The following is a 23,222-nucleotide window of genomic DNA, read 5'->3' on the forward strand; positions in this document are numbered from 1 at the left end:
TTGAAAGAGCTGAACAAATTAGTTGCCCCCTCAAAAGCCCACAGATCATAATGTAAAGATACCAGGGTGCAAAGTCACTCCTCCCACTTTCTGTCATTGTTTTCTAGCCCACACTATGGGGCTGTCCTTGGACTACCAGCTTGTTCCTTACCTGACTCCAGGAGGAGGCCACCCACTCAACACAGGGCTGCCTGTTACAGTTCTGTGCATCCACAGGGCGCTTGGAAACCTGGGCACAAGCCTCGTTTGACATTGGGACAGAGTTGCCTTTTGCTGTCAGGCGCTGACACGTCACTCGCCGCATCTGGATGCCTCCACCGCAGCTCTGTGTGCAAGGAGACCACGACGTCACCATCCATCTGTGACGGAAAGACAAACAGGTCAGGGAGGAGATGCATGCCACCCTCTGCAGGATCACTGGTAGTGCAAACAGGTCTGTATGTATTGGACCAAAGAAAGGCAACAAAGGCTTGGATCATTTAGGGTGCCATCCTGGAAAGTGCTGAGTGCTCCAGCCTCCCATAGCAGTCACTGAAAACTGCTCAGTGCATGAAAGGTGAGGAAACAGCACATTTTTAATTAAATTATCTTTCTCAAGGCTCTTTGGGACCAGAATTCATCTTCTAGCCCTTAAGGCTGTTTTTAAAGGCTTAGTAAATACCTCTAGCCCAGGCACAGGGGTTGGGCATGGCTGCTCTTACACCACTGTGCCTCAGAGACACATTGCTGGCTCCAGTCACTACGCCAGGAATGACCAGCCCATTTACGCCCCTTAGCAGGGAAAACTATCTCCATAAATTTGCTGGAGTATCTCACAGGCCACTTGATACTTGCTGCTGACAGAATAGCTAAAAGCCTGCTGGGTCCTGCTGGTGTCTGCCCACTTTGTTCTGTCCCTGACAACTGGGATAATCCAGAAAATGTTGCTCAGGGATGGGACCAATGCATAGTCACCCCAGGGACAAAGAACAACTTAATTCTTTCCTCTCAAGCTCAGACCATGCACTCACAAGCTGGGGCTGAGACTTTGAATTTTGTGTGCTGGGGTGTAAAAAACTCCTAGTAAAAAGCCTGTAGCAACAGCAAATAACAGTCCAGGTCCAAACTCTCACCACAATAGACAACACTTTTTGTCTCTTCAAAGATAATTAGGTGAAACACTTATACAGTCAGGTTTGGGAATAGGTAGCAACAGGAAGGATGTGACTAAGTACTAGTTTTCTGATGAATTTTCCTATGGTCAGGTCAGCAGTTTGCTTCATTAAGTTTCAGGATACTTGTCAGGATTTGTATGTTATTGAGAGGAAAATAGTGCCTATCGCAACCCTCAGTATTTATGACTACTTTACAAGATAGGCAATAGATGTCCTCCAGGCCCAAGGAAAGACATCCATTGCTATTCCTCAGCCTTCTGCACATGATTAACTCCTGTGGTCACAGAAAGAAGTATATAAACATACTCCCAACATGGAAAACAAAAACACTGCTACTTTTTTTCATGCAGTTTGTTGAGGTTGAATCTGAGATTTCCGCTACTCCCAACATGGAAAACAAAAACACTGCTACTTTTTTTCATGCAGTTTGTTGAGGTTGAATCTGAGATTTCCGCACCCCTCATAAAGCTCTGCTCTGCATTTCAATCAAGTTTTATTTCCGAGCTCACATCTCAGAAGTTTCTTGGGAGCTGAGGGAGGATTCTGGGTTCTGTTACAGTTCAGGGAAGGTATAAAAAGACATAAACCATTCCCACAGAATTTATTGCCATCACCAAGGAAAACTGCTGCTAATGAGTGTGTTTCATATATCACCAAATCTCTTTTGGTTTCCTTCTTATGACTCAGCTGACAACTCAGAAAACATTTGCTTGCAAAGAGGGGTAGGAATACATTTTAAAAGGTAATTAAACAGAAACTTGCCATATACCCAAGACACAGCAAGAGTGGTAAATCTGGCCACTCCTCATCAGATTGCTTAGCACCTCTCCTTACCTCAGCTTAGACTCTTTTAATACAAGTCCCAAATCACTGTTGAATGACAGAAGTTGTACTAACTTCCTTTTGAGATCCTGACTACTTTTAAGTGCTTGTATACTGAAACACACCATGTCCACAGTGGAAATAAGGCAGATGAAGGAGTAAAAAACCAGAAAAATACGGAAAAGCATGTTTACATATCTCAGCTAAGGAGCCACTGAATTGCATCAGTAGGGCAATTTTTAACATCGAGTGAGTATAAAACTGCACTGATTCTGTGGATAGGCACTCAGGATGTATTCTTCTCTGCACCAAAGAGTGTCAAAGAGGAAAGGGTTTTAAATGGGGAGGAAGTAGTAGAGGAAGACCTAAGTGTAGTCTGAAGTCTTTCATGCTGCCGTGGCTTCACTGTATTTAACAGTAAAGGAAAAACAGGGGATTGCACAGGCGAAGAGTTACAATCCTAAGGAAACCACAAGCCAGCAGTCACCAAAAGGAGCAGTCTGATCCCTCTTCATCTGCACTAGATCTGATGGGATGTGCACATTTTACAAAAGACATTTCCATTCTGCTAAGGGAATTCACAGCTCCAGCTCCAGTCCTGCCCATTTTGATGGTCAGGCAACACAGGGACTCAGAATAAACACCCAGAATAGCTGCTAAACCTAGCTTCTTGTCTGTTACACTGTTAGTGTAAACTGGTATGAAGCCATGTGGAACACAAAAGAGATATGACCCTTCAGTTCCTGGGTGACGGAACTCCCTTATATACAGAGCTCAGAACTGGCATGATACTTGCATTCAACACAGAGTGAGGCTGGAATCACCCAAGACAATTCAAGCTGTGAACTTTGCTAATAAAAAGTAGGCAATAGCCTCTCTATTGTTTTCTAAACTAATTACTGGAGGAGTAAAGTCTCTTTCTACCAGGTGCTATCAATGTTTTCCACAAATTTTGCTACAAATTCCCAGCTGTTAAGGTTAAGCACTCATAAATTCCCTTGTAGCCATGACTTTTCTCAGAAAGCACCAGAGATGCTGCAATGGCATGATGTCCAGTTCAAAGAACTCTTTAAGCACATCTTAAAAGCATGTATGACATTTGAACATGAGACAGACGAACCGTGAAGGGCAGTCCCTCCTGTTGCATGCGATGGGCTGCAGGACTGGCTTGGGCTTCTCTTTGCAGTGGGATATGTTGACTTCATCCCCATCCAGTAAGCACCTCAGCTGGGGCATCTGCACACCTTTGTGGCCACAGGAAGCTGAACAAGCCATTAGCTTGTCCACTGACCACTGGTATTCTGCCAAAAAGTACAGGAGAGACATGTTAACACTTAAAAACTGCCAGCAAGAAGACCCTTAGAAAAGAAAGAGTCAGAGGTGTTCTCCAACATGAAATATTTGGAATCAGTGTCTCATGTGAAGGGGAATTAGCTATGTTTACAAGGAAGCATTCAATGAGCAGAGAAGGAACAGGATTCCAGCTGAGGTAAGCCACTGACTGTCTTTGCTGTAACAAACCCAATTTTTTGATGCTTAGAAGCATCAGACATAGAAAGTGAATGACATGGAGGAGCAGTTAAGCTAAGTCCAGTTCCAGTGACACAGAACATTGCACCTATATTTTTAAAGGGATGTGTTTCAGTGAAGATGTGGTTAACTGCAGTTACCAGCAGCATCTACGATCTTACAGCAGTATGTTTCTTGCCAGACAGATATATAGATCATCCATTCTGAAGATGAATGGGGGCGTTGCAACACAGTTGAAATTTTATGACAAAATTTAAGGAAAGTTACATTTTTTCCATCTGTCCATATTTTGTCCATCTTCTTCTGTCCATTCCTGACAACCGGAGCAACGAAAAGTGCATATTCTGTTCCATCTCATCTGCACTGCTCTGTTCTGTGGCTATATCACCTTCAGCTTATTTCTTGGGTATATGTAACAGCTGCATCCTTTTTAGAAGTGAAGGCTTTTCAAGCAAGAAGAGACTCTGAAACACTGACTTTAGCAGATTAACAGAGAGGCTTCTAATTTCAGGTGTTCAAACTGTGACACCTCTGTCTTGAATTTCTGGACGAGAAAGTTGTCCAGACTCAACAAGCGTATAAGTGTAGCTTGAATCAGTAAGGTATGTTTTATGCTCAGCAGGCCAGAAATGTCAGGTGTTGTTTTGGTAAAGTAAGACCTAAGACACTGTAAGGTACCTGGTAGTCCTGCAAATCTATATCCATAGTGGTAAAACATCAGACCATCTATTTCCTGTTATGCATGATAGTCCTGGCCTCAGAGGGAAGAAATCCAGGATGAGAAAGGCAGTACAAGGAAGTCCATGGCAAGAGCTTCACAGGGCAGATGGACTGAAACTGGAAGGTTACCTTGTATAGCCAGGGACGTTTTTTGTGTGAGCGAGCCAGCCTCATTCTGAGCAAGGCAGCTGAATTCACCATCAGGAGCATCACTGATGTTGAATATCTGAAGAATACGGCCTGCTGCCAGGAGGCGATGCTGCAGGCTGAAAGGCTTGCCAGAGTAAAGCCAGGTGATGTTCGGGGTTGGATGACCATCCACAGCACAACCTAAAACACAGGGATATGAAAGAAACCTGTTGAGTACTGAAACTAGTGAAAACTGCTTTGAAGTGGTCAAAATTAGGGGAAAAAGCTGATTCCATCCCATTTTCTCATAATGAAAAATGGAAATACTGTGGTAATAAATACCTTCTCATCAGCTGAAAAAAATATCTATCCAAAAGCTGGTTAATCAGCCATATGAAAATTGCAGATCAGTTTGGAAATATTTATATCAAGCCTTCTCAGATTCCCATTGTTTTGGATCATCCTCATTTTAGTATTGAGAAAAGTGAGTTAGAGAGGTTACACACCTAGTATAAGGTCAAGGAGCATGCTTGAACAAGCAATACAAACAGAACTTGGTCTCCAAATCTCTTATTTAAACCACAGGGCCACCTTCTTCTTTTGTTTTTCATATTAAAAATCAGAGTTTTTTCTAGACAGTTTTCACAAAATTCTTGTTATGCAAAAAACTGTTGAAAAAAAAAGAGCTAAAACTGAGCCTTTAGAGCAGGGGTCCTCAAACTATGGCCTGTGGGCCTGATATGGCCCCCCAGGCTCCTCAATCTGGCCCCCGGTATTTACGGACCACCCCCCCCCCCACCGGGGTTGGGGAAACCAAGCAGCCGCAGATGACTGCCTTCCACTTAATCCGCGCGCTGGCCCCCTGGTTAAAAAGTTTGAGGACCCCTGGTTTAGATTTTTTTTGTGACAGCAACAGGCAATTCTCCAAGCAACAACCAACCAAAAATTGCAACTGGAAAAGTATCTGCTGTTCAGAAGCATTGTATGGGTACGCCTATGGATCATCAGCACAGCTGTTGAGGTGTAGGTTCAAAGAGTTCTTTGCTTATTAAGCTGAAGGAGAGTATCCGTAAGATACTATTTCCTGTGGTCCTTATACCAGTGGCACACTTTTCCAGTCATGATGAATTGCAGAAGATTTGTGAGACTTGTATATCCTGGGAAAGATAGCTAAGTTGCCTTACATGTCTCCTGGCAAAAAAGGAAAGAGTTGGGCAATTTCTGTGGTGCAATGCATCCACACAAATTACAGGAGTGGAGAGTCAGAAAAGCTAAGTGCAGGGCATGGCATATTACTTGGACTGCTTGTGGCTTAAGCTACTCCTTCACTTGCATGCATCTCACTGGTACATGAAAGGTCTCGCTGAAGTTTCTGTAAATGCAGTCTGTACTGATTGTTTGTTATACTGCAGCTTTACACTTTTGTTTATATTAGTATGTATGTGTAATGAATGACTTATTGTATACAAAAGCCCTTCGGAAAGAAGTATACTATATAACATACATAACATTCACACTGGCACTGTTCAAAAGGAATTGGGTAACAAAAGGAAGATTTAAAATACTATAAGATGGAAGGCTGTTCTAAGATTAAGAAATAATTCCGCCAGCTGGTATTTCTTCATTGTCATCTCCATGTCATTTGATTATTATTTATTATTCACTGAGACAAATGAGGATGTGAATATGATGGCTTTGTAGCTGCATTACACAATGAACAGACCCTGCAATGTGACATTTTTGTTACTGTTCTTCCTCTCATTCTTCTCTGTCCGCCTGAGATCCTCTGCTAATGTATACTGAGCAAGTACTGTTCCTGTGAGAGAGGTAAGATGACTTAGAGTTGCTGCAATCAAGATTGTATCTAAATATACATTTTTTCTTTAAGATTTTTTTTTCTACACCTTACTGAGGTGCCTATCACTGCAAGAATAAAAATACAATTTTCATCAACCTACCCAGGAAAGCTGAACAGTTCGATTTCCAGCCATCATCAAGACCAAATCCTAGAGACTTGAAGAGCACATTACTTTGCTTAGGAACCCTTGCTACCCTTTTTATTTTGACTTTGGTCACCCCCCTAAACTAACACTAGGGACTGGGCAATGGTAGTCTTTGCTTTTGCTACTAATCATACCTCCAATTACACTATTCCTATGCAGAGGATGCTGCCTTGCCCACAGGAACTGAAGCTTTCCTGCTCATACAAAGCAGAAGAACTCATAAAAGATGGAAAAAGCCAGTGATGACCTGGGGCACATCCTAGCCGTTTACATGCTCAGAGGTAGATCCAGGGACTAGGGAGAACCCATCTGTCCTGGTTTCAGCTGGGATAGAGTTAATTTTCTTCTCAGTAGCTGGTGCTGTGCTGTGTCTTGGATTTGGTGTGAAAACAATGGGGATGGCACATGGATGTTTTTAGTTGTTGCTGGGTGATGTTCGTACTAAATCAAGGACTTTTCAGTTTCCTGGGCCCTGCCAGCCCGAGAGCTGGAGGGGCATGGGGAACGGGGAGGGCACACAGCCAGGACAGGTGACCCCAACTGGCCAAGGGGTATTCCATACCATCTGATGTCATGCTGAGTATATAAACTGGGGGAAGAAGAATGAAGGGGGGCACATCTGGCATTATGGTGTTTGTCTTCCAAAGTAACCGTTACGCGTGATGGAGCCCGGCTCTCCTGGGGATGGCTGAACATTGGCCAGCCAATGGGAAGTGGTGAATGAATTCCTTGCTTTGCTTGCGTGCACTTTTGCTTTTGCTTTACCTATTGAATTGTTCTTATCTCAACCCTTGAGTTTTTCTTTTCTGATTCTCCTCCCCACCCCTCTGGGTGAGGGGGGAGTGAGTGAGCAGCTGTGTGGGGCTTGGATGCTGGCCAGGGTTAAACCATGACACCCTCTGCTACTCAGCAAGATAAATACTGGCCCTCTCACTTGTGCAGTGGCTACAAGGGTCTTTACCGTGTCCCCTGTTGCTGACAAGCTCTGCCTGCATCCACAGCGGGGAAAGGTGTGGGCTGGATAAAGCTGCCCTTTGGGGCTGCTTCCCTCTGTGTGAAACAGGTATTGGAGAGAGCAAGGGCTCCCCTGCGGAAGGTGAGAGCCACACACAGTAGTCTGCAGTTACAATGAGAATGTTTCACTGATAAAGAACTAGTTAATGCAGCTAAATTTTAATAATAAAGGAAAAAAGGGGAGAAAAAGGCAGAATGAGAGAGTGCACACTGCTCACAGTGGTCTCCCCTCTTTCTTTTTTTCCACTTTCATTTATAAGGTTAAAGAGTCTTTTTTATTTGTTTTAATTTCCTTGGCAAGGTCTAATGCATTTTTACCCTCAGCAGTTCTCTCCCCAGAGCTCACTTCCTGACCACAAAGACACAGCTTTCTTTGCTACTCAGTCCTTTTTCCTATTCTTGTAAGCTCTGTTATTTATTCCTGCTATGCTTCATTTTACATTATCCCTTTTGTTCTGAGTACTGACGTGTTTTTTCCTACTCTGGTACTGTAAAACAACTCATGCAACTTCTAAGATACTCATTCTCAAGTGAATGAGTGACAAGAAAGATTTCAGCCTCACAGGTTTAAGGCTCCTGAAGTTTAAACCATTGGAAAACAATGGAATATACAGGAAATGGACAAACTTAACAGTAAGTGGCTGTATGGCTTTTTCCTACAGTATTCTAATTTTTTATAGCTTGCTTGTCTTTTAAGATAATTCCAGGGATCTCCACAGGTCAGCATATAGCCATGACAACTGACAAAGACATGCTGTGAGCTCGTTTTACTCTGTTTGCAATCAGTCTGCACATGATAAATGAAGAAACAGAAAGGTCAGTTTGATGTTAAACACAGAGAAACTGAGATTTACTTCAGGATGCATGTGATCCTAGTTCATGCCTGTTTTTCTTTAAACGTTTTATTGTCAGGCAAACCAATATAATCTTCCTAGTCCTGACTATTTTACTTATCTTGTGTATTACTTCTTCTTCCAAAATGTATATATAAAATATCAGCTAAAGGAACAGCCAGTAATCAATAATATGGGGGAAAAGCCCCCAAACACTATTCCTCAGGCACATTCTACCAGTAGAGTAATTACTTTTTTAAACATTTAACAATAAAACTTATACTAACACCTATCAATTGCATTTCACAAGTGACATGTCCTATACATTACCCATGCATATGGATGCATAAAAGCTATGTTCCATTAATATCCCATTCTCATTTCCCAGGAATAATTTTAATACCATTTAATGCAGATCACCAACACCTATTCTCTATTTTCTCCCAACCCTGTGGACACTGACTGCTTTATCCTTGCAGGAGATCAACACCTGTCCCTATAACACCTGAGATGGAAAAACTGACTTTATTTCCAGACAGCACAGCTATTGCAGAGGCTTAGTGCATCAGAGCCCTTAGGAGGGTGAAGGGGGAACATTTTTTGGGGACTGTTTCTGAGCAGTGAAAGCTCTGGCATGAAAGAACTCTCCTCCTTCAGTCCTTAAGCAGTTAAACACTGCCTTCAGCCTCCCTTCCAAAGCCTACTGTGACTCTGAATTAATTAAAGATAGGATGAGTCACGGATATGCAAAACTTGGAGAGACAAACAAAAATCTAATTAATATTACATCTTTTAGTAGGGAAAGTGTTAATATTCCAAGGATAACAAAGGGATATTTGGAAAGGGAAGACCAATGTTTCACAACAATGCTGATAATTTCTTGAGAGGAAAGAATAAATGCACAGTGCAGGCCGAATTCAGTTGCCCATTATACCTCTGCAGCACTTTCTGTATGACTGCACAAAGACTCTGGGTACTGTGCTAATGCTAAGAGAACAAAATACATGGAGCATGCATCACTCTTTCACTTGCAGACTTGAATGACAGAAAAAAACCAGATGCAAATGCTGTTGATTTTAGGATTCCTTTTTTTAGCAGCCTGATACCTTACATCAATAGAACTGTATAGAAAGCAATGGTGAAAATAAACAGATTTTGCAAGTACTAAATACAGTTTGTAAAACAAGTAAAAAAGAATTACAGGATTGCCTTTAAAAAGAATACCTATTCCTAAAATATGAATTATTTTCATGCATTCATTTTTGTCTAACAAATAGCTCTGTAATTTACTACTGGCCTGCTGATTGATCCCAGGCAATATTTCTAATGTTTATTGAAGATGGAATCTGAGCGAAGACTTCAGGTCAAGATGAGGCAGTTTCTTTGAAATTTGTTTAAACAAAATAGTCCTTCAGTCTGAGCAAAACAATCTACTTAGCGTTCCAACTGCAGCCCTGAAGCTGCTGTGTCGTGGGATGTGAGCTCACCTTTTCCATTCTCCTGACAGCTAACCAAGGCACATGGAGGTGCATGCTGTCTTACCTGAGGCCAAGCAGTGGAGCTGGAAATCAAACTCCTGCCTACTTAGGCTTAGGCCAATGCTTTCATCTTTGGAAATTACTTCCTATTTAAAAGACAGGTCTGGGTAGCAAACCACACTGGAGACAAACACACACTGTGGTGTATGCAGTTTGGATCCATTGGTATTAATGTTCATCAACATGTCTGCAGTTCAGTTTTACACTCTTGCTATTCATCAGTGATCATTCTTTGCAAAATAGGCAAATATTTGTGCTCTGTCAGTTCAAAATACTTTGGATCAACAGCAACTAGAAAAGGCTGAATTTGAAAACAAAATAAGCATCCCAGTTGGTTAGGCATATGTTTCAGGACATCACAAAGTACAATAAATGTAGCACAGAAAGCCCACAGAAAACTTCAGCTAGACTTACAAACCGGCAGGTCTACGTCCCTGCCTCTGCAAGTCACAGACATGTACCTAGCAAAACATAAAGCTGGGAGATGAAAGAAGATTGCGGACTACTATCTGAAATGCCTAGCAAAGGAGGAAAGAAAGGATTTGGCAGCAAAATTATTAATTATATTAAAACTAAAATAAAGCAAGCTAAAAAAATACTCTGTGATTCTCTCTATATTTTACTGAATGGACAGAGAAGTGTAGACCACAATACACTGCATTAAAATGACAAATATAATGGAGCCACAGGATTTGAAACCTGAGAGTATTTCCATTCTATCTCTACATTCAAAGAGTTGAAGTATAATTTCAAAACAGAAGCAAGATTAAGGATGAAATGAAGAACAAAACGCTTGGAACAAAATGTAGACAAGCCACAGATCAGCCTCCTAGTAGACAGAAGCTTGGTGCTGAACTATAATGTTGTGGTTCACACTGTACTACTGTGTTGATGCTATGTAGGTGGGCTCAGACTGGCACTGAGATGTGCTGCCCACACGTCCTGCCATACCTGATTTTCTCCTTAGGTCACTGAAATGAGAAATGCATGCTAAACCTAACAGAGTTAAATTTCATTCCATCCTGTATCTAACATAAGGAAGAAAATTTGACAAGATGTATTCAACTTTTTAAAATGCTATCAAACCAAACGAAGGTAGGTAAGTTCAAGGCTGAAAATCATATGTATATAAATCCTGTTTTGCTGAAGTGGCAAAACTAAGTGACAAGTCTATCATTTTATGTGGGAAGATTTTTCAATACAGTACAAAGTGTAAATTTAAACAGACTTTTAACTCAGAGTGTTATGCAAATTACTTCCCAGTGCTTTCATACACTGAATGAAATAAAACTTATAAAAGGTAATGTGATCCTGAAAATCCCCAAAAGAAAGAATGAATATTAATACAAGAATAACCTTTATTTGTAACAGGTTAAAGGAGGTCAAATGAACACGATTTTATGCTAGTCCAGGAAAACCATGTATTAAGGGATTCTTGAAATAGGCCAATTCAGCTGATGACAGTAGCATTTTAAAGAAAGGAAGATATTTTAAATATCTATTTATGGTTCCAAAGGAACAGTTGAAAACTACTAGACTGAACATATGACATGGTTTTTAAACAGTTCTCAAAGCACCTAAACTGGTTACTCAATGCCGCACATGTTGTTATCAGATAACATTTACATAGCATTGTAAATTTACACTGTATTCAACGAAAATTGAGTTAGGCCCAATCCCTGCCCCACAGAGGTTGTAAAAACTGTTCCCAAACATACAACTGCAGAGTGGGCCCATTAAAAAAGCAAAGGAATTTTCAACCCCTGGTAGTAATAATGTTTTCTATAAAATGATTCTGACAATCAGAATCCTATACACCCAGAATCCTTTGTATTAATAAGGATTGGGCTGAAAACAATCACCAATGGCAAATCATGAAACCAAAGCCTAAGAGAATAGATACAGCATGCTGAAATGATCTCCTGAGCTAACCCTGGTGGGTTAATTCAGTGCATGACAAAAATGGAAAAGGAGTACCTTTCAGTATAAACTTTTGCCTCACCACTGCTACAGCCCCAGGTTAAGTGTACAAGTACATTTACAGGAGAAAAATAACTCTTGAAAGAGTGTTTCTCAGAGGAGGTAGAGGACAGATAGAGGCAGGAAAGCTGGTGCTGCTGGCTCCAGAGAGGCTGTAACTTCTGTCCCATTAACGAAGTGCTTTAGCCCTTCAGGAGAGCTTCTGAGAACCAACACGGAGGGAGAGGGTGCTTCAAAACTTAGAATGGATAAGTCCTTTAGTTGACAGGTCAGAAATCCCACAGTGTTTGGAAACTCCCTTAACACTTACTCTAGAGCAAAACATAAGTTGTGCAAGAGGCTAGATCTTTTATGTGAAGGAGCAGACGGACAGGTCTTCAGACTGGGATACCTGTGGCAAATTTTATACCCCTGGTTATTCACCAGAACTTGCCTCGGTGGATCTCTGCATCATTTATATCTACATTAGAACAGGATCTAGGTCAGCGATTTTGGAAAAGCTTAGAGACACAAGTTCAAGGGCTACAACTCTTACCACAAACCCAAAATTAAAACTGATGTTTCCCCAGAGACCAGTGATACTATGTTATGTGGCAGCATTTTGGACCACTGCTGTAGATCAGATTAGCTCATTCATGGCACCAGACAGCAGGCAGGAAAAAAACCCAAGGCGGGAGATTGCCTAGAGGACCTTGCTCTTTTGACTTTGCTTTGAGAGCTTGGCAGCAGCAGGACTAGTGGATGATTGCCTGAAGAACAAACACTGTATCAGGGTGGTCAAAATGTTTGACCAAGCAGAGGTATCATCACATACCGTATACACTGAAATGTACACAGTATGCATATGCAAATGAAAAGCCACACATTTCAATAAAATGTTATGCTGTAGTCTGATGTAGAAGGAAGATTCTGCAATCCTGTATGAACTTTATACAATATTTAGAATGCAATCAATGTGATAGAGCCTGATTGGGGAATTAATTTCAATGATCATGGCATACTCTTGAAATTAATGCTCATCTTTATAGAAAAGTCACTTACCTGAGAATTTTCCTAAACAGTGTGACAAGGCAGAATTTACACCAAGACAAAAATGGAAGTAATTGGAAAATACAATTAACAGGACAGATTACTGCATGAACGCACCTGGTGCTTTATCCTCATCAGCGTGGAAGTATTTCTGGTATAAAATAAAGTTGCTAAAAAACATTCTTTAGAATTAGAACTACTTTTCAAACACGATAGTAAACTTACTATGGAGAGTGAGGAGATAAAAAATGATGTTGTGAAAAGTAAGTTCTCAGACAGCCATGATTTTAACTAACTCCTACTGCACAACTTCTGCAGCTGTCTTTTTTCTTAGGGGACAACAGATACTGGTTTAATCACAACTACTTATGAGTTCTTTTGTTTGCTGACTCTGTGCAGACTGTAAATTATTTTGTATTTTGCATTTCTGCTTCCAATTTTAATGAAGTAGTAATTTCCAAAACCTAGAAAAATTTAGAGCAGGCTCATGGTAGAGAGAGGAGGGGCAAAAGGGAGTAAAGGAAAACTTACATTTCAAGAAGATATACTCTTGCTCTTGAGTATATCACCAACCATTGCAAGAAATTTGTACTGGTGAGATCAGTTGGGTTCATCTGGATTATTTACTGCTTTTCACACTGATTATGATCAAGTATCAGTCCCATGCTAAAATGTTTTGGCACAAAAGCAAAATACATAGGAAACAATTGCACCACTAACTTCTCTTGCTCTGCTGAAAGAGTTTGGTTCTGATCATGCCATCAGTTTGTTTCTTCTCCTAAAGTAGTCAGCAGCACAGAATTTGACTGACTATAATGCATGTTCCATGTTAATTTTTCTGTTCAGTGTGACATCTAGATAACCGTTAAATCTGCAGGTAGGCAAATACCAGCCACAGACTTGAAGAGGTCCCCTCTGAAGAAAAAAACCCAACAAAAAACTAGACTGAAAACCCTCCTGAACTTTGCACCTTAGCTCTAATGCAGTTGGCCCTTTCGGAATAAGTAATTTATTCATACTCAAAAGGCTGGCCATTGCAAGCAAGGTGGCTGCCATATCTTTCCATTCTGTTTTCTGGGGCTTCTTCTGGGCATCTAAGTGACTCTACTGGAAAGTTAATGGGGTATACTATTAGCAGTAAAAGAAACATGAGAGGGAAATACTGGTTTTGGTAAGGGGAATCCTTTGCCACTTATAAGTTTAAGCTTTCTGTTATTACTTTGTTTTAAAAACAGCTTTATCGCTAAGTAATATTGGTGATTGCAGAAGAGGAATTTTTAGTCTAGCTTTTCATCTTCTGAAATAGCAGTGAATTTGGCACCTAAGCTGTTCTAACTCTGTGGTCATTGGTGGTAATGTACAAAACCAAAGAAATCTGTCTTCTAGAGCTGTGTTTGCTATGCTGGCAGTTAGTAAAATCATGTTCTGATTTGTGAAATGAATATGATATGGAAGTCAACAGGCAGAACACAATAAATATAGAGCTATACTTTTCTGGTCATAAAAAAAGTACATTTTCTCATGTAACATTATGGTTATTTTCAGTATCTCCTAAAAATCAGGACTTTTTTCTGCTAAATACACAAAATTGGATAGATGTAGCGTAGCCTGGAAAAGTGCAAATTCAGAGTCCTAAGTTGGGAATGACAATAGGTTCCCAGCAAACAAACTGGAGAATATACATATATGGAGAGATAAAAGGCATGGGAACCAGATTCCAAATAATTGCCTAGGCTTTTCCCCATAGGTTTACTTCCATTTCACATTCCCTAGAATGACCACTATGCTTCAGGATATGCATTGTGTTCATTTCATCCAAAGAATAAAAACAGAACAAAGGCCAAGATGGTATCTCCTCTTTCAATCAAAAAATATTGCTGGTATTTTTTTTTTCTTTTTAGCCAAAATATTAACATTTCATCAGGATACAGTTAGCCTTAAAAATATACATTGCAGCTATACACAACATCTACCATTATCTCAACATTTATTCCTTCTTAGATGCCTTCCCTTTTTAAAGACATTGCTTAAGTGTTGCAGTGTGCCAAGCAAGAGCTAGATATTTTTTTTTGTTTCAGTCCTAGTTATCTTAACTGTTTATGCTCCCATTTCTCTTCAAATTTGTGAGCTTGTGCTGCATTCCAAAATAGAGATGCATTCCTTCCTCTGGATGCCTCATAAATACAATCCAAAACCTTTATTTAATTATATACAAAGTGCAATGCAACAATACCCCTTCCTTCAATATATGTATTCTCAAGTGCACATTATATTTTCAGAAATCCTCACCCATGGTGAGGATTTCTGAAAAAACATGTAGGACATGAACCTGAAACTTTGGGGAAATGTGTTCACAGACATTTTCTGTGTGACTCCAAGGGTTCATCTGCAACAAAATATTGGAAAAAGCAACAGATGCCAAGAAACACTGTGCTGTTACAGGTATAGTAGATTCTTCTTCAACCTTTTTTCCTTCACTATGACATTTTACAGGTTTGTCTACATTTCTATATTCCTAGAAGTATTCATTTCTGACATTTCTTCCAATGCTCCTGCAAGAACCCTCACTTAAATGTAATTAATATATATAAGTAAAAGTCATTAAAGCTTCAGCTTTCACTATGCCACATATCTACAATAAATACATTATTCTTCTGTGCTAAGATAAGGAGACATTTTTATATCACATTTTGTATCCTTTGACAAGGCTGCTGAGGTTTCCAATGAGGTCACAATAAATTTGAGAAATTGTAGTGCATCCCCACTAGGACCTTTAGACTTTCTTACTGAAATGTCTTCAAATATGGGAAACAACAAGCTTAAACTGAAATGAAAATAAGTATTCCTGATAGGTCCAAAGACTTTTCTGCAGGACTGTTAGAAGTCAGAAACACCATGCAGTTTTGCCAAAATTAACACTTACAAAGCTCAAGATACAATTATACTTGTAGCATAGATAAAGAAACTCTACTGAAAATAGATGAACTTAAGATGTTCCTTTAATTCAAAAAGATAATTCCTCAAAGTAATCAGGACTTAAGAAAAGTCAAATGGTCATGAATGTTGTTAAAAAACAAAAGTTCTTACCAGGTGACAAACAAAATTTCTTTCGGAGGACAAGTGCAGACTTTCTCATAATACTTTCATTACCAACATTCAGGAAAACTATTCAAAATTTAGTCTCAAAGAAAGAAACCTTAATAAGACTAAGTTCTAACATGAAAGCTTTCTAAAGAAATATAAATTGGTGTCACTCTAGAAATTCACTGTATTCTGTATTATGTGTGATACAAAGTCTTCTTGTGTGCCTGCCAGGAACCAAGGACATCAGAAAGTGCATGACAACCTGTTGCTCATTACTGATTGTCAGTCTGTGCTACTGTAAAACTCAGAAATACCCCAAAACTCATAGGTATTCAGCTTCTGCTTTGCAGGAGGTCCTGTCCTTCAGATGTGTGATGTGTAGATAATATAGAAATGTCTACTACATAACCTGTCAACGTTTGTTTGAGGGCTGGGGAGGACTGCAGTACTCTACACATACTTCCAACAGTTGTGGAGGAGCAGGGTAAGCATCAATATGTGCAAGCCACTCTCTACATCATGCTCTCTAACTGGGTGACATGTTGAGCCTAGAAAGCTACCTGAAATCTCCACCCTTTAGAAGTAAAAGTAAGAAATACATAAGACAAAGATGTTTCTGTAAGCTCATGCAAAAAGATGTTTTACATTAGATCTTGATGGGCAGGTTGCTGACTCCATTGGGCAGAGCATGGGTCTGTGACAGATCTTTTCCTCTACTTCTAGAGTGAAGGCACACAAATGACTGCTGAATAGGAAGACCTCTAAACCAGATATGTGTTATGACCCTGACCTTCAACCTCTGCAAATCCTCTGAAAATTATGTGGAAGAAACAGACAGGAACTGACTCCAGAGAGCAAGTTCTTTGTTTCAAATGGTTGAAATTATGGTGGAAGCATTGCATAATTCCACTTGTAAAAGAAAGTGCATAGCATGTAGGATAAACTGGAGGCTCAAGTTCTCCCCTTTCAATTCAGCTTGTTAATTGTTGTTATCTATTATACAGTTGTTAGTTTCTAAACAAGTTCTTATTTGCAAATTTAATCTTCTGTTGCTCTGCTAATACGCTCTGGTTTTTTTCAAGGTACAAATCCAATGTTTAATGAAGTTTTGATTCCCATTTTTCTTAAACCCTGGCAAACCCATACCTGAGTTTATCCAGGTTTCTAACATAATTTTTCACCTTTGGTTTCTTTTAACTCCTTTAAAATATAAAGTTTCCCGAAAGCTTGCTTACCACTCCTTTTCTTGACATTTCATTCTCTGGAGATGTCCTATTTTCCTTCTCCACTCAACAAAACCTCATATGCTTAGATTTCCAAATACCAAGTCTAATTCAATGCCTTCTGAGTCCCAAGAGATACTGGTGTCTGTCAGCAGTAAAACAGACACGGGACTTTATACATAGTAATTTATATACCTAAAGTTCTTACATGGGGAATCCAGAGCATGTAGAGCAAACACCCCAACACAGTCAATGCTGAAAGACTTAACAGGATTAAAGTCAATTGGCTGGGTGGCAGAATAGAAAGAATTAGTGGACAGCTTGTAGGGGATGTTGTGGACAGACAATACAGACATGGGTCACAGACATACAAGTTCAGAAATTGTTCACACATTGGTGTTTGCAGCTGGTGCTTAGAATCATATGCAGATTTTCTTTCCAGTGTAGCAACATTTCAAGCAAAGGTTAGTTATGAAGGTGTCACTGTAGTCCATGATAAACTTAGCTACTGCACTGGAAGACTGTGAGAAGACTAAATTTGGGAGTAAATATAGTCTTTGATTGTAATCCATGCTGATATTAACCTAAAGAGTAAACTAGATGTAGATACAAAATAAAATAAATCTGAGAGATGAGTCCTTTTTTTTTTTTCCCCAGTAATGATTATTCTCCTTATGGATGAATTCAAATGCATTGGTACAACCACAGGCAATGTATTTAAGTAACATACATGGAAGCTGAATGCTTTGTGTTTTTGTCTGAGTGATGCAACATGATGCAGCACACTGGACTGTAGTTTTCTAATTGATTGGATAGCCCATTCCATGCTGATTTTTAATTGCAGAAAAATTCTCAGGAGGGTTCCTTAGGTTTTAATAATAACAGGCCTCAAATCCAAGTCAGTAAAACTCCAGTGAAGTTGAGGGAATTGCCTCAAGAATGAAACTGGTTTGCTGTTTTGCCATTAACATTCATGGAGTTTCCTTGCCCATGCAGGAGAATCGCAGGGTACAGGGTGACACAGCCAAATGAAATTAATTTAGAAGTGGTTGTGCACAGGCAGTGCAGAACACTCTTTGTGGTTCAATTACTGGTTTCAAACAATAAAAAAATCCCTACAACTACTTAAGATCTCTTTCCAGAAACCTGAGAGGAAATGGATGAAACAGAGTGTGACCTAGTCTTACAACAGTGAGTACAATAAAACCATGCTCAAAATGATTTATTAAATGCTAATAAATACCTTCAGGTATTCCCCCCACTAAGGACTACTTCATTGCAGTTTTTGTGCAAGCAGAAATGTAATCCAGAGCTGCAAGCTAAAAGCCATTGCAAACGTATGCAGATGTCAGCACTGGGGAAAAGTAAACCATACAAAACTGAAAACATAAATAGAAAGCCTCCACTGTGAAAATAAAATCTTAAAATTGCTACTAAATGTAAGCAAAGAGTGTTTTGGAAGGTACAGAGACCAGAGCTATAAATGCTCAGGCCAGCTACAGACCCTTTGCTAAAAGTTTCAGATGCCTAGCTCTGAAAAGAAAAAAGATTGCTCTGAAACTGCAGGACTTGACAAGATTTCACTGTATGCAGTAACAAGGCCATCAGAGAAGCTGTTTGCCTATCTGAGCCTGACAGTTTGTAGAGGCTCAAGATCAGCGTAAGAAATAAAATTTTAAAATAAACATACCCTGAGCTTTAGGAAAGGATGAGATTCTCTTTGCAAAAAAATCACACCCACAGACTTGAAATGAGTTTACAGCATCTAACAGAACTTGCAGTGTAAAGAGGAGAAAGAGATATGGAAGGGAGAAAAGGATGAAAAGAAGAAAAGCATTTCATTAAGGATAGTTTCCTGATATGGCTTTCCACAGATACTGATTGTATGATATACCAAAGACATATAAAATGAAGACAATGAAGCAGGGAGCTTGCAAGAGAAAAACATGTCTAGAGGGATAGAGGCAAAACTCTAGGAAAGGCTCTGAAGAAGTAGGATATACAATATGAATAGCAGACATATGGAAGGATTAGTATCGAAATGCAGAATAAAAAGAAAAACAGAACCACAAGTGTTTCTTCTTTTAGATCAACTGGCACATGAGTTTGCCATGTCTTGCTTTGAATGAGATTGGCAGCCTCTAGGACAGGGACTGCTTCTTACAGGGTGCTGCACAGTGTGGTGCAATGGAGCCCTTATTCCACATGCTTTGGGGCATTTTACTAATAAAAGGACTTCCTTTTTTAAAATGAGTTTCTGAGTTCTGAGAACAAGTTGGCAGCGATTATGGCTGACAATGCATTGACGGTTTGATGTGTTTTGTCTCAGTGCTTCATGGCTGGATAATTGGAAGCTTAACTGCAATGGATAACTGGATGCTTAACTGTATTCTAATTCTAAACCCCTTTTAATAATAATAAAAAATCTTAAACCACTTGACTTACCTATGAGAGCAGAGCTTCCTGGACTGATGGTCATTTTTGTTCCTGAAGGAGAGGTCAGCACTGAATGAGTGTTGGTCCCAGCACTGGAAACCACTGCTGTAAAGTCTTCTAGGTAAGGAAGAGGTCGTGGAGGCTCTGGTAACAAACAGGTTGGGAGGCTGAAGTGATGAGCAACACTACAGAAGAAAACATCTCAGGGACATCACCCCCTCCACACACCCCCCTCCCCACCCCCCCCCCCCAAACACCCCCCCCCCCACACCCACCCACACAACCACACTAACACCCACACACACACCCCCCCCACACACACCCACCCCCCCCACCCCCCCCCACACCCACACCCACACCCACACACCCCCCCACCCACACACACCCATCCCCCCCCCCCCCCCCCTACTGCATTATTTGCTGTGCTGCAATATAATGATTTCAGAGGGGCAGTCTAAGCAGCTTTGGGCAACTACTAAAGGTGTGCTTTGCCTCACTTTAGGTAAGGCACTAGAGAAAGTATTAAACTAACATCTGAATCAGTATGACCACAAAATAAAATAAATTCTCTCTGAAGGATACCATGGCATTCTGATTGACCCTCTTCATATGTGACAAAGGTACATGATATCAGGAAATACCATGTACAGCTTGGGTGAAAGAGCAAATTTATACAGCACAGAAGCCAAATCCAGTGTCCACAGCAGTCGCTGGAAAAAAATTTAATGTCTGCTACAGCCTGGATCAAGCCCTGATTAGATATGGTTATAACCCTGCCAAATCCTGTGGTATATTTAGGTAAAGCTCCAAATGTGTAAGAGTTCAGAGCTCAAGAGGATCAGTCTATGCTGTCAACCGCAGGGATTTAGTTCTTCACTAACCATAATGCTATTTTAAAAATCGATTGCATTGCCTATCATTCCCAATTCTGTTTGTCATGGAAATGATGAGATGTTTAAGTGAATGGTAGCTTCATTCCCTTTCAATTAGATGACAGCACATGCTAAGCAAGTTTTCTGTTGCTGATCACATTCAGCACCAGAAGTACGAGTCATGGATGCTTGATCTGTTTCTTTCCATCAAGGAACTAAACATGCCATTTGCCTACAAACATAAGCAGCTTGTGTAGCTCACAGTAACTTTCCATCTGTAAAAACTAAACCATTTATAAAGATCAGAAAAGGATGTAAAGATCATGTGGAAATTTTTATTTATAGGCTGAAACCCAGCTGGTCCCTCCCTCTCCTGCACCCCCCCACCTCCACCCCCCCAAATGTTTTTAGACCAATTTTCTGTAGCAAGTCTGGATTCACAGTGAACTCATGTGAACATCCATAGAGGGGTTTTAGTGTTGATTTCACTTTAAAACTTCTTTTGGAAGCTGCATCATCCATGGAACCTGTGCTTACTCTAGTCATGAAAGATGAGAGCTGTAAAAGATGCTTTAATGGTGTTCCATCAATAACAGGGACTAGGTTTCACTATCGTATGTACAGAATCACTAAGTCTAGCTGGATCATTCATCTGCCAGGCATGGAGAAATGATACCCCTTTCCCACACATCAGATTATGAACAGGTAACACTTACACTTCCACCCACACTTCACAGCTGACACATCTTTTCAAGTCACCCAGCTGGGCTTTCTGTCTGTTGTTCAGAAACCCAAGAATCAGTAAACTTGGCCATTTGTTGAACTTGGGAAGTGCTTTTTAAAAGCACACTGCGTTTATGCACAACGGTGTGGTGTGTACCAGGTGTGAAATGGGTCTGTATCACACAGCCATGTACGGAATGTCTGCTCAGCAGACGCAAAGCACTTCACAGGGGACAGGTGGCATCTTTCTTATTTCAAGAGAGCCACTTTAAGAAATGGTTAATAAATGCTTTTGTTAGCTAGTAAGTCTGAAAGAGTGAAACTAAGTATCTCAGTACTGGGAGGTGCAGTCCCTGTGCTTAAACATTTTCTCCTTATCCATTTTCCTTTTACCACCACCTTGTTTCATGTGAGGCTGCCCAGTGAACAAATGCAGACTGGTTCTTTCCTTAGAACAGGGCTTCCTGTATGCCGTTCCCTCTTTCCACATACTCTGATTAGTACTGCTGCCTGGATGTGCCAGCAGCCACTTTACTATTGCTGCAAGTGCAAAATACCCTGGACTCACCAAGAACCAACAGCTGGGAGCTTTCAGTTACCTCCCCACGAAGATTGGCTGCCTTGCAGGAGTACAACCCCTGATCTGACAGGGAAACGTTTACAATTAGCAGCAATCCACCATTCGGATAGTGAGCAGAGGACAGCTTGACCTTGTTCTTAAACCAAGTAACTTCTGCTTCAGGAACACCTGCGAAAACATTGACAAAACATAACACAAGTAAGATACAGTAGTTGCTAAACAGTGTTATGGTTGCTACAGAAAAAAATGTTAAGATAGAGCAATTAAAACAAGATTTTAATATGACTTTGTAGTGAATATTTTGCACTTCAGAAGTGTTTAATCAATTCTTTCACATTGCCTATCTTTGTGTTTCTTAGATCACCTTGAGACAGAGCAGAAGAGTTAAAACTGAATTGAAGTCTTCCCTTTCAGTGTCCCAGAGTTGCACAAGCAAACTTTGGACTCATTAATCTTAAAAGCAAGCCTATATTGCATCAGAACAATGTTAATCTAGCCTAGTATGCTGTCTCTGGAAGAAGCCATAAGCTCGTGCCTCTCCCAGCCTCCCAGTAGTTTCAACTCAGGAACTTTTGGAGCCTGAAGTAGTTTCTGTGCAGTTAGGAGCACTCCATGGATTTCTTTTAACTCATGTGATCTTCCTTTTTGAAATTATGCAAACAATTTAGCATTTACATCTTCAGAAAAGCAGTTTCAGCAATCTCACCAGGAGGCCTCAGACAACAGACCGTTACAGATCCATAACCTGCTACAGGAAGAATTGCCTCCTTTTGTGGCTTGGACCTAAGGTCCCAGCTATCTCTGTTGGGTACCCTTTTGTACCCAACAAAACCAGAATGGGTTCTCATGTGTAGCTGGCAAGACCTCTGGTCTCGCTGTAGATAGTATTTCTTTGACATAGGGATTTCCACCTCAGTTTAAATGCATACCAGATCAGGTAACTTAGTTTTACTGACTAGTAAGCAATTGGTTTATGTGAAATGGTATTGAAAGTCTTAAGAGATGGGATAGGCCTCTGGAGCTGTGCCTGGGAGGAAATGATATTGTGTGGACCCATGGCTGTAAGGAGCAGCACTTCGCCAATCCTGGTAACTGCTGGAGCGCATGCTCTCCTGCTTGCGGTACTGTCTGTATGTGGGACACAGTTAATCTCTTTCACATGAATGTTCAGTTTCCTTATGTCTACTGTAGATTAAGATCATGCATACAGGCAGGTATTCTTAAGTATCTGCTGCCCACCTAAACCGTTCCCTGCCTCATGTCACAGCAACATGTTCTTCTGCCCATTGCACTACCTTTCTGGTTGTGCCTCCATGCCAAAAAACCCCACCCTACTGTCAGTTCTGTGGCCCTGGCATCAGAAATACCTCCCTCGGGCTGTGGTCACTGAGCATGGCCACCCATCTGACTGTATTTGCAGTAAGCGTCTGATTGCAGGTGCCTTGCTAAGCATGTGCAGATGGAAGTGGGAAGGGGAGATTTTTTCCTATTCTTCCACATCAAAGGATTGTGGCCTTTTTTCCACCTCTCCATGGGTCACCTGGTGACTTTG

The 23,222-nt window shown here is 40.5% G+C and overlaps 1 protein-coding gene across 1 annotated transcript in view; it reads right to left on the minus strand.

Moving 5' to 3' along the window:
- The window catches only part of ADAMTSL1 (ADAMTS like 1), a 192,338-nt gene that overhangs the window by 7,782 nt on the left and 161,334 nt on the right, over positions 1–23,222 (minus strand). Inside the window, exons 22-26 of the mRNA XM_027792781.2 lie at positions 21,659–21,838; positions 19,505–19,639; positions 4,356–4,556; positions 3,097–3,277; positions 152–359 (exon numbers count right to left, since the gene is read on the minus strand). Coding sequence (XP_027648582.2) covers positions 152–359; positions 3,097–3,277; positions 4,356–4,556; positions 19,505–19,639; positions 21,659–21,838 — 905 coding nt within the window. The remainder of the gene's footprint in view (positions 1–151; positions 360–3,096; positions 3,278–4,355; positions 4,557–19,504; positions 19,640–21,658; positions 21,839–23,222) is intronic.

The sequence above is a fragment of the Falco peregrinus genome, chromosome Z (assembly GCF_023634155.1).
Source record: "Falco peregrinus isolate bFalPer1 chromosome Z, bFalPer1.pri, whole genome shotgun sequence".
In the NCBI taxonomy this organism is placed as follows: domain Eukaryota; kingdom Metazoa; phylum Chordata; class Aves; order Falconiformes; family Falconidae; genus Falco; species Falco peregrinus.